The sequence below is a fragment of the Alosa alosa genome, chromosome 23 (genome assembly GCF_017589495.1).
Source record: "Alosa alosa isolate M-15738 ecotype Scorff River chromosome 23, AALO_Geno_1.1, whole genome shotgun sequence".
Lineage (NCBI taxonomy): Eukaryota > Metazoa > Chordata > Actinopteri > Clupeiformes > Clupeidae > Alosa > Alosa alosa.
In genome coordinates, this window is record NC_063211.1 from 18,503,896 (window position 1) to 18,516,540 (window position 12,645).

The window sequence follows — 12,645 nt, forward strand, 5'->3', positions numbered from 1 at the left end:
CTATAATACATTTGGGTAGACAACAAAGAAACTTCAGTCATTTTTCTCAGTTTCACACTCTGGCGAGTTAAGGTCTTTTGCCTTTGCAGGGCAGTACAGCTCAAGTTTAACCCACTGAAATGTTATATGAGAAACCACGTTTTTCAAAGAGACGACAAGGAAGACAGCAGAATTACCTCAGTGTCTTTATTTAGTTTTAAAAAAAAGAGGGCAATCTTGTCATCGGATTGAGGAAATTCATGACATCAATTGAGAGGGTGACAAAACATCCTACACTTGACGTCTGTGCCGGGAAAAGGAGAGGAAGCCTGCACTTGATTGGGGTGCTTGGCAGATGGGTGACTGACTACTGCCATCAGATCGGTTTATGTTCTGTACAATGTCCATAACAGAAAGAAAAAAGGGCTATCTAATTGCTCATTCAGGAGTTATGACAAGAGCAAGGGCTTAAAGCTTTGGCAATAACTTCCCAATGAGAAATGTCACCAGGGAACCTGCAGGGGGCGCTAAAATGCATTAGCACAAGAATACAAAAAAAAGGGGGATAAAATATAAATAAAAAGGTCAACCTGGAGCCAATAGAGTGAGTAAATTGAATGGAATGTACACAATTTGGATGTAACAAGGCTTACTACAACTATATCATAATGGTAAAAACAATAAAATGGTCAATCGATTCTTTAGTCAACACTTGACAGCTCCAAAAGTGAAGAAATAATTGTGTCTTACTACTTAATTTGTGCCATGTGAACTGTAAACCTTTCGGATTAGGGAAAAAAAACAATATTAAAATGAACCTTTTTTTGTTTAAGCCCTTAAATGACATCTAAATGTTATGGTTAAGAAAAAAAAGACCAGGAGGTAGAACCATAAATCAAAATAATAAAACAAAAGTAGACAGACAAGCACTTCTGTAACGAAACGTTCTACTGCTCTGCTTGCTCCTGTTACTGCTCTTGTTCCAGTAGTGGATTTAACAGTGAGGTTTCAATCCCCTTCTTCCTCATCAGACTCAGATTCTGTAAGGAGACAGACAGATTGACACACACATAGACAGTAATTAAAAATTACACATAGTAACTTAGTCACATAATTCATGTCAACATGTAGAGGGAACATTGACATCATTTCAATCAACCTAAATTATATTAAGGCAGATTGGACTTTACAGCCCCTAGTTGCTAGGCATCATATTTGACTCATTCAACAAGACGTGTGGTGACAAATCGTCGTTCTGAGGTATGATCTATAAACTGACATTTACAGGGAGACAACTTGGGGCCAACTTGCAGCTCATTATTATGACAATCCCCAAGAGACCTATCCAAAGCCCTACCCCTCCAACACACACACAATTTTTTTCATAGTCGATTAATCTGTAGATTATTGTTTTGATTAATCAATCAGTTGTTTGATAGACAAAATGTCAGAAAACTGAAACATATTGATCAGTGTTTCTCAAAGTCAAAGATTATGTTCTTAAATGCTTTGTTCTGTCCATATGCCAACATTTTGTCAGAGGAGTAAGTAAAGCTGAAAATTAAAGCTCCAATCAGACAACTTTGAAGTATATTCCTTAAAAATGGCACAAACCAACTAACCGATTACCAAAATAGTTGTCAATGAACAGTTGACAAGTAATCAGTTAATTGTTGCTGCCCTCACACACACACAGAAATTTCATCAGCTTAGAACCAAACACAGAGTGTGGGATCTGTCTTACCCTCTTCCGCATTCTTCAGCCACTCCACAAATTTCTTCATCTGCTCCAGGAAAACGCTTTTACCCTTAGCCAGGTGAGCTTCCGTGTACCACTTCAAAATGGCCTCCTCGCTCAGAACATCCGCTGCACAATGAAAACAAAAAAAGCAACTTTTAATATACACCTGCATGTTCGTAAGCCCCCCCATGTTCATGCCCCCAGAGCACCTGCATGTCAATGAGCAGGACATTCCCATCACATCAACGAGGCATGGCCAGTAGCTTTGTACCTTTGTAGAGGAGCACGACGATCTTCTGGAAGGCCTTCATGAAGTGGATGTTGTCGTAGCAGTACTCCTGAATCTTCAGCAGCAACGTGATCTCAGACAGGCCCTGGGAGGTGAAGGCCTTTAGGAGAGGACTGTATTGCTGTAGACATAGAATGACTTGTTCAGTTCAGACAGGACTCAAAATCACACTGAAGTGGCAAATTAATTAATATCAAACTAAACTATAGGTGACAGCACTACAGATGCCACTAGAAATGAAGATTGGGTGAAAACAGATGGAATATATGAACAATAATAATTGTTCTAACAGTTATAACAGTAAGCTTGTATGAGCACTACTTCTAAAACAGCCAAAGTTTAGGAACATTTTCCCAAGTTAATATTTTTGGTGTGCTAGATAGATACTTTATTGATCCCTTGGGGCTCAATAAAGTATCTATCTTTCTATCTGATCACCATTTCCAATATTAATATTTTTTAGTGTGGTTCTAAAGTGTTCACCTTCAAGTGTTTGATGGCTTGTTCAGTGACTAGCTCCTCCTTCTTGTTCCACTCTACGGAGCTCATTACACTGGTCCACACAATCCCGATCATGGTCTGCTCTGAGATGTTAGTCTTCTTCATCTCCTCCCTCACATAGGTTATTATCTAGGTATGGCAAAAAACATGGAAGGACTCACTCACTGTTAGCAAACTGGAGAAAGGGATGCATGATACTGTAAAGCACTTTGAGAACTCTGAGTAGTAAAAAAAGCACTATTTACATTCAGTCCAAGTATGTCTGTATGTGTGCATGAAACGCCAGCCCACGTGGTAATTGACTAGCAGGCTCCTGATTTGGGCCTCATCATGAGGCTACCTGATATCTGGGCTAGCAATTTGCAGCCATTATTACCACCGTTTCATATCAGGACATGCTGCATTTGGTCCCACTTTACAGCGGTCTTCCCATTCTCACACTTGCTTACCTACTTGCATACACACACTTGTAATAAATCTAATCTAACCATGAACCTTGATTTAATAGTGTTCCATTGTGTGCCCTCTTGATTTTATTACTGCCATTACCTGAAACAGGAGTTTTTATTTCATTCCCTTCCCCGACATCCTCATCCTAACTAGTCAAGTTTCTGAGTGGATGGGTAAGCAGGCTTACAGAGAGGATGTCCACACGAGTATTTTTCTTCTTTCGTATTGCAAAATAATTTCATCCACACAGATGCACAAAAACATCCGTTGAAGGCTGTCAAGAACACGTCAATCAAACAGATGGCGATACTGGCCAATTAGGAGACCTTACAACATGTTAAAGAATAGGGAAAACGTCATGTCACAGTGCCCCTGACCACATGCAAAAACTGAAATTGACTTTTCATGTGGACAAAACACATGAAAGAATTCTTAGTTTTTAAAAGTGCCCGGCTACGTGTGGACATGGCCAGAGAATGGCGATAAAACAAAAAAAGTCATTCACGCCATCAAACTATCTGAGAGGAAGCGTCAAGGCCAGGCTTACATCTTTGAAGTTGTCCCCACGAGACATCTGTTCCTGGAGCTCCTTCTGCAGCTCCTTGCGCGCCCCAATGGACTGCTGGTTTCGGGCGAAGTCGGACAGCTCTTTGAGTCCGGCGTCGGTGAAGTACTTCTCAAAGTGCTCACAGCTTCGCTTGTTTGCGGGGAAAAGCTCCTGAGAGAGAAAGGCCAACCATGAGGATCATGAGACGCCAACTGATGCTATTCAAGAAAAAAAACAAAAAAAAACAGCAAAAGTCGATAGAGACAACAAGACGCCCTTGATTCCAATTCAAGTGAAAAATAGTCGACAGCAGTCTTTTTAGTCGACGAGACGTTTTACTATTGACCGCCAATTTATTTTTGGTTTCCCGTCTAAAACCAGTAATGTTATTAACTCTTGAGAAGTACAATGACTGTCTTTGGATTTTAAACAGGCTACTTAGACTTTAGCAGTAGGCTAATGTTTTAAACCCTGCCATGCACGCAAGTGTAAACGCGAGCTGCGTAGCTGCGTGCCTGCCTGCTATCAGAGCGATTCATTATTAGGTCGAGCTAAGCGGTGGGAACTAAGCATAGTAGGCTAGGATAGTCCAGACTCTGACTAATATGGTAGCCTGTTGCGGAAATTGCAATAAATGAAGTGAAGAGACTGTCTCACGTTGACAACAAAACGGTGTGTCGTTTATTCATTCATACAAAAAATAATTAAAACGAACATGACGCCGCCCGTGATATCAACAATCAAGGTGCACGTCATTAAAGAGACAGCATCCCAGAGAATACATTGACAGGTCATGCGGAACTAGACCCTGTGCTCCATTTAGAGTTTCAGCCGCAGCCAGCCAATAATTTTGTAAGCCAAATTAAGCCGCCATCTGATAAACTTTGGCTGAGCCAGCTAGAACTATTTGCATCAAATAATAATTCTATTACATACATAGAGACATACACACACGAAAAAGAAACAATAAGACATCTATTTCCCACTGGATTCACCACAGCACAGTCTTGTTCTCGTTGCTACGATACACAGGACTCCTAGTGAATTGACGACCAATTAAAATTGCACATTTTCTGTAGGCTACAGAAGAAGCAATGCATTTTTTTCTCACGCTCAGTTTAAATGCGGAAAGAAGCAAACAAGGTCATTTTGATCTCACTTCACACATAATCCTAATTCCTTTCCTAATTCCTCTGTAGGCCTATACTCAAACTTTGTTAGATCTTCAGGGCCGGTTGCACAAACACCTGAACCAAAGATTGATGATATGAACCAAATATTCTGTAACGGAGGGATTTACAGCATTGAACGCAATATTACTGCAGTAACATTTCAACGTTTCCAGAGATTGCTGCATTGCTAGTTCACGACGCAGGTTTCAGTGTACATTGAAGAGAAATGCGCAGTTGTCCAACATAATATAACAGTGTGTGCTTATATTAACTATATTGAATAGCGAATTTGTCTTTGTTTGAAACATGTTATAAATATATGCATAACGTTATTCCATGAAGTTTGACAAGTGTGCATCTAGGCCTATTCTTACACAGCAGCAGCGACATTATTACTTGAAATTGTTTAGTAGCCTACAGATAACAAAATAAATAGGCTACATAATTTGTGAAAGTAAAATGGTGTTTTTTTTTATTATTACATTGTATTGCATTTTTTAGAAATATATAGTGTAAGCCATGCATTGCTTGGAAATATTGAGATCTAGTAAACCAATATAACAGACATCTGTACATTAAGTGGCAGCTTCAGCCATTAGTAGCCATGAAAAGTTTAGAGGCTGCAGCAGCCATTTAGGTTTTGGCCGAGCCGGATAGCCAGCCAATAACTTCATCAGCCAGCCATTATTCTCAAAACAAATGGCTTCGGGGTTTATGCGGAACGCATCTCAGATCGTAGCATAACTCACAACACAGAACACACTTACCACAAGCATATAATTAAGTAAGGGGATACATGTCAATAACACAGTATGGTGAATTATGTCCATAGTGTCCACTACACTATACTAGGCTATAGCCTAATGGAAATGCAGATACTTATGCTTAGATTGTTAATACATAATGTGGCTGATATATGTTTTATGTTTTGGCCCTTCAGTTGAGTTCAAAATAAAATGGACACAACGAAATAACAAACACTTGATTTTTTTTTAATTAGTTGTTTAGATTAGTCGACTAATTGAAAAATTAGTCATTAGAAAATCAGTTGTTAGTGGCAGCACTATTCTTATCCAAGACACAATTTTGTTTAATTTAGGGAATTGCCCTCCATAGTCAATCACGTCATCTATTCAGTGCGTGCACACACACACACAAAAAGACTGGCTCTGTAAATGTGAATCAAGCACACTCTCAGACCTTTGCCCAAAGAAACCCAGCCAACTGATTCAGAAGCACACAAGGGAAGAGTGTATTTTGATTGGGTGTTGATCTCAAGGGTCCAGATCTAAATGACAGGCAAAGTCTATCAACAAGTTATGAATTATAGCCATTGTGTAGCATGCTAGAGTGTGAAGCTAACGGCTCCCGCACACAGTTGCATGCATTGCAGTGCTGGAGACGCATCCTGTTCACTTTACATGGGCTTACGTCATCTGTTGCCGAACTGAATTGTGGGTCCGTTGCGTCGCGTTGCTCCCGTCGCTCGGGTTGAGAAGTTCAGCTGTTGCTGCACCGACGGGCGGCACCAACCAATCAAATTACGAACAAGCGAACAACAGAAGGCACCAGCTAATCAAATTACGGTTATACCTAAGTCATTTGTATAGCTACCGTCGGAACGCCCACTGGCATGCGTTGACGGAACGCAACTGTGTGTAGAAGCCCTAGCAAACTGATTTTCCCTAGTTATTAAATTAGCTCAAGAATTAGACTTAAGGCTTCAAGTATCAACATTTTGCCAGGAATGGGGTATAAGGAATTATTATTATGTATTATTGGCAATGTGTTCAGACGTACCATCAGACGATTGTCCATGCCAACCTTGCGAAGCATGCCAGCGACAGAGTTGATGTCCTTCTCATTGATCCAGGATTTGAACAGTTTCACAGCGAAGGCAGCCGATACACCTACGACCGAGATGATCAGAGACCATCATTACACACTGAAATAGGAGGACACTGTTTGACGAAGTTCTAGTGGAAGAGACTACTCAGAAAGACATTGGTAGAATGTCACTGTCACCATCATAGTCATTGTCAGAATGACAATGCACTTTAGATATGAATGAAATGACTACACTGTGGAAGAATACAATTGTAGAGATTTCTTTGCAGCCATTGACCTCTGAAATTCGCCTACGAAAAAGCCCTAAAAGGTGCCATCTTTGCCAATATAAGGAGATCAGGGTACTGACTAGGGCTGCACAAATATTGCAGTCACAATGTGAACCACTGCAATTATCTAATCGCAAAGGCTACAGTTAACCGTGCATGGTTAATACACACTTATGATTTTTATATTAGTCATCCTCCTTATGTGACAGACAGTGAAGCTCACCAATCATAAGTGCTGTGGTTCTCATGCACTAGGCCAGTGGTACTCAGAACTTTTTCCCACCTTTCCCCAACACGAGCACAATGGTAACAATAAAAATGTTATTTTCGCTTTGTGCTTCCATATTACATATCCCATCTCGGTCTGATGTCCTTTTAATTTATATGTAGGCATGTATATGACTCCTGTCTTTATGAGTGGCTATTTTGTTTGGAATGTATTATTTTAACTGTCAAAAAAGAAAGGCACAAAAAAAGACAAATTTTCTCCTGTTCGTCCAGCCCCATCTGTCATTGTTTCTAATCCCCACTAGTGGGGGCTGCCCTTCCACTTTAAGGACCAGATGGGGGTGGTGGTAGCGTAGTGGTTAAGGAGATGGGTTAGCATGTAGTAGCCTGACAAGTTGTGGGTTCAAGTTCCAGCTTCCACCATTGTGCCCTTGAGCAAAACACTTAAAGGAATTATCCGGAGTAAAATGCACTTTAGATCAATTTACGGATGATTGGGAGTACATATGTGAGTAGAGGGTCCCTAAAGCCAAACCGAAGTATCCCGAGGTCTTTATGTGGTCGGATAGAGAGTCCAGAATGAATTTCATCAAGCCAGTAGCTTTCCGGAAATGTTGCTGCTGCAGCTGCCATCTTTAGGGGAAAGTCCGTAGGAGTCGATACAATACGTATGTACTCCCAATCATCCGTAAATTGATCTAAAGTGCATTTTACTCCGGATAATTCCTTTAACCCCCAAGTTGCTCCAGGGACAATGGCCCTTGTAATATAATTGACACATGTAAGTTGCTTTTGGATAGAAGCGTCTGCTGAATCCGTGCAATAAATGTAAATGTAAATGCACTAGGCATGCTCACCAATCAGAAGTGGCACAACATAAAGATGCATTTGGAATAATGAACTGATCTTGACACTGGCATTTCTCCAAAACATGCAGGCCTGGTACTAACCATGGAAGCTAACCGAAGCTATTGCAATAGGTAGTAGTACCCAGTATTATATAAAAAAAAAAAAAAAACCTGAGGACATGAAGGTCACCTTCTTTAACAAGGTTCTCATTGAAGAGACTGTTCAGAATAGAGGCGGAGATGCTTCCATTGGCCAGCAGGATGCCAGTCAGCATGGCCAACTTGTTCCTCTCGGACTCTGTGAACCCTTTTAGAAACAGCAGCAACTGCACAGGACAGGGGCGACAGGGGAGGGGAAAGTTGTTCAACACGGCTTTACTAAACCATTGTCTCATTTTCTCACATGCTTACATCAACAAAACATTAAACACTGAATACAGGTCCCTCCCTCAAACATAGAAAGGGAGGAAGAATCTTCCATCAATGCAGTGTCAGGCTGTTAAACCCATGAAGAACCATCAGTCTAATGCTGGGCATAGACCTCCTGATATTTTAAACCGCACCCGATAAGAACAAGATTGAATAGCTCTACAAATGGTGTCTGGTACAATTGGGAGTTAGTTATGAGCACAAACATTACAATTGAGATGTTGCCTATTTAATGCCATAATTGCAACTATGGTGGCCATACAGTTGACTGAACCGGTCAAGTAAATATCAAACATGTTTGATTGACTCTGGATCGCCTTAACAATGGAAAGAATCACAAAGGATTAAAATCTGTCACCCAAACACATATAACAAACATGATTGTAACGGACATTCTACTCTTTCAAAATAGAGTATCAAAGCCATGACGTAGCGTTGTCAAGGCAGTGATATCACTGGATCTAAACAAATCAATCTACCATTAGTAATCACCATAGCAGTGGCTTTCTTAACTCATTGAATGCCAAGCTGTTTTTGGAAGCTTTGTCCTAGAGTGCCAGCAATCTAGACCATTGTTGATGATTTTTGTACAGCCACAGCATATTCTGTGTTATAGCTATGAACACATACAATGGCTCGTTTGAAAGGTGAGACTTTAAGCTCTCATTGGGTGCAAACCATGTATTTCTACACACTTCTGTTCCTGAGAAATCGCAAGCTAAACAGTGGCTAGTTTTCATCAAAATCGCTGTTTTTTTTCTAGAAATGGAGATATAACGTCTTTCATGAAATATGAAGTGTTGCCTGTAAAGTTTCCAGGAAGTGACCTAGCGAGACTGCCACCTAGTGATAGACCCACAAAAATGGCCTGGTTTTGAGCAGACGTGCATGCGTCACTGATTCGACCCAAAGCAGCAACAGAGTTATGATAAAATGTCCAGATTGTGCGTTTTCATGAGTTTTCGATCATCATATATTTCATTTCCATTCATCACAGAGTTCCCAAAATCACATATAAGGTGTGTTAGAGTGTCTAGTTTCATAATTTAAAAAAAAAAAGCTAAAAACGTAATATTACATTTTTGGCACTGAATGAGTTAATCTATTTCAATAATTTTACAACGTTTCTAGGACGTTAGTATATTATTTTTACACTGTAGGAATCACATACTACAACATATATTCATACCAACACGATCAAATTCGTGACTACAGACTTTCATTTTAGCATGGGTTTCCTCCGTAAAAGAGACCTGCATGTAACTTCAGAGCATGCGGTTAAAATCTTTAAATTCACAGACGTGTTTTGGCTTTATTTTTTTTGGCAAAAAACATCACTCTTAACAGCCGCCAGTCTTTGAGAAGACGTGAAATATCCACTGGAATTTTGTTTCTTTCTATTACACCTGCCAGGGAATCCGTGTTATGTGGCTAAGCTGCTGCCTAGCAGGTAAAATACATTTAAATGGATATATTTATTTTTATTAGCTAGATATGATGCCACATGTCTTCATTCAATGCTAATTAAGCCACTTCGAAAGTTTGTTTAGATCCAGTGATTCTGCTGTCAGGGAAACGAAAACGTCACACTTCGGTACTCTATTGGGCTTAAAATCTGGAGTTCTGTTCCCAGCTTAAAGGGATGTGTCAAAAACAGGCAAAACTCACCTTCTTGATCTCCTCCTCAAACCCCTTTTCCAGGTATTTGTAACGCCTGATCAACTTGTTAAAAACCTATGAAAGACATACAAAAGGCATTAATTATTTAGAACGATTTCCCAATCAAGTTTGATTTTGTGCTTATGTGGAAAACTGAAGCTCACAAGATGAGAGATATAAATGGGTATGTGTGTGTGTGTATGTGATAAATCAGACAAGACTTGAACACACCTGTGCATAAGCCTGCATGGTTTCCAGGTCTTCATTTGCAGTGAACAGACAGTAATCAGTGCGGGTCACCTCATCTGACAGGGTACCGCCTGGAGCTAAGAAGCAACCATCATGAGAGGAAAACAAGTTAGATATACACCTTTAATAATTTATTAGACACCAACATACAAAAAATTCAGTACGTATGCTCTCTGAATGATGCATCAATGACCTCGGCATTGCCAGATCAGCATTACACAGTAGTAGTATTCACCAGACAGGCCAAAGACTGGCAGGGTCTCAATATAACCCAAGAGGCAGGGAGAGACTGATACTTACCCAGCATTCCGCCAGCCACCAGGATGTCGAAGAGAGTCTCAGCATACCGGCGGTAGTCAAGCTTGGCACCAGAGGCATCAAGGAATTTTGCCACAGCTTCCAAATCTGTGCCAGTTTGATTCAAGCCTTGTACAATACTTTCTTGAAACTGAGTAGGATCAAATCTCTCCTTTTCATCTGTAACAACATCGAAGTTCAGCAATAAGAGTAACAGTTAAAAAATGCACTACATTTAAGACAAAACGCAAGATGTAGTTGTCATCACACTTAACGTTACCTCTTTTCCGAGTCTTAAAACGCTGGCCGGTTAGCGTTGGCTTTTGCTGCTTTTGATTATTCATAAAAGACACCCTGGACATAAAAGCATAGAGTTAGACGTAAGACTGCAACAGTTTAAACTGTCAAACGCAATGCCTTACTCCTGCATTTCGAATCTCACAGACACTTTTGTAAATCATAAGCATTATGGCTAACATGCATGGTGTTATGTTATGTTATATTTCCCCCATTCCCTACTAACCTGCCTCGTGCCCACAAAGACACAAACCCGGAAGAGGATAAAAGGCTGCAACTACGATGTCAACCGTTAAATCTGACAACCTGCATGACACACTGCCATGCCAAACAAACAATCTTGCATCAACGTAAAAAACGCAACCTGAAATTCACGATCAGGAATTGTGAATTCGTGCTCAATAACTATTAGCACAGCTGAGTTAAAGAGGTTTAATAGAATGATGCTAACGTTGCCTTACTTCAGCTAGCTAGAGTCCCCCCACCCCTCCCGAAGATGGTGCACCGGCAATATCGGGCTCTAGTCTACTCGACACGCTGTGGTTAGTTGCTAAATGACGTTAGGCGTTAGACATTCTCTGGAGTAGGGTAGCCATCACTACTAGACACCCAGGTCCACGAACACTGAAGACACCTGCACCACATTGAAATGCAATGTGCTAAATTGTCGAGGAGCTAATGTTATAACACTGCGATGAAGCAGTGGGCGTACTAGCCTCATTTAACTTGTCAAGATCAAGCCATGTCAAATTCGCCTCCATTCCTTGCAGGCTAATTAGCAAACGACACATTTAGCTAGCACTGCTACCTGCTACGGACGAACCTAGCCCGCTAGCTGGACAGCTAGATAGTTTAGCTGGCCAGAGATGTTCTCTTACTCCTGAGAATCATAAGGTCAGCAGGATTGAATAGAAAACAAATACTATTCGATATGTCTCAAGGTATGCATTATTAGCAGTAAACTTACCGAAATGAATGCAGATAAAAAACGGCTGATAAACCAACGAAGAAAATAACACAATGGAAATCCTCAGCCCCTCACAAAACCTTCCCAGGAACGCAAGGAGATCACTGCGGCTGCGCAGGCGTATTGAAACTATGTCGATGTGAGCATTTTTGTTTAAGGAGGACTCGGTAAAATAACATGAATTAATGTTTGCACTTTAAAGAGAACATGAAATGAAATTAAGTTTTGCAATATTTTAAAAGTTGATAACAGTATTATCTGTTTACTAAGTAAGTAAATTATTACTTACATTTAACTTGTTTGAATGGTTAATTTTTAAACGCACCCCTGCGAACAGCAATTGGCAAATTCCTACTGAGCCCGGAACAATTGTTTCAGCATAGGAGAGAGTTGGTGCAGAGAGGGTTCGAGCGGAGCCTACCGTGAGACTTGGTCAGGAAAATATGTCATGTATTTTTCTGTTTCAAAAATGAATTGAAGTTCATATTTTGATGTAGGCTAATAAACGTGTTCTGAAATACTAGGCCAGACCAAAGTTTTATAGAAAAGGAACGTTTTGCATATTGATAATTGCTTTTCAGATGATTGAAGCAATTATTGAGCATAGATCTTCTTAAATGGGGTGTGTGGGAGGGGGATGATGATAATGGTGTGTGTGTGTGTGTGGGGGGAGGTAAAGGGGTGAGTGGGGAGGTGTACCTGTGTGTGGGCATGGTGTGTATATTGTGTATGAAATGGTAAAATGCCGAAGAGGAGGAGTGGTGTGTGCAAATGGTAGTGATAAATGACGTGGGTTTGGGGGTCATGGAGTGTGGAGTGTGTGTGGGGGGATATGGTGTGGTGTGTGGGGTATATGTGTGGGGATGTGTGTGTTT

General features: G+C 40.5%; 1 protein-coding gene across 1 annotated transcript; it reads right to left on the minus strand.

Annotated features, from left to right (window-relative positions):
- Nucleotides 1-172: 172 nt before the first annotated feature.
- Nucleotides 173-11,877, minus strand: bzw1a (basic leucine zipper and W2 domains 1a). Its single transcript, XM_048234627.1, has 12 exons — nucleotides 11,771-11,877; nucleotides 10,787-10,860; nucleotides 10,510-10,686; nucleotides 10,192-10,286; nucleotides 9,970-10,035; nucleotides 8,063-8,198; nucleotides 6,480-6,589; nucleotides 3,508-3,678; nucleotides 2,493-2,639; nucleotides 1,992-2,130; nucleotides 1,724-1,846; nucleotides 173-1,019 (listed from the first exon to the last, which is right to left on the minus strand). The coding sequence occupies exons 2-12, from the start codon at nucleotides 10,848-10,850 to the stop codon at nucleotides 988-990; spliced, it is 1,260 nt and encodes a 419-aa protein (XP_048090584.1). The 5' UTR covers nucleotides 10,851-10,860; nucleotides 11,771-11,877; the 3' UTR covers nucleotides 173-987.
- Between the last annotated feature and the right edge of the window lie 768 nt (nucleotides 11,878-12,645).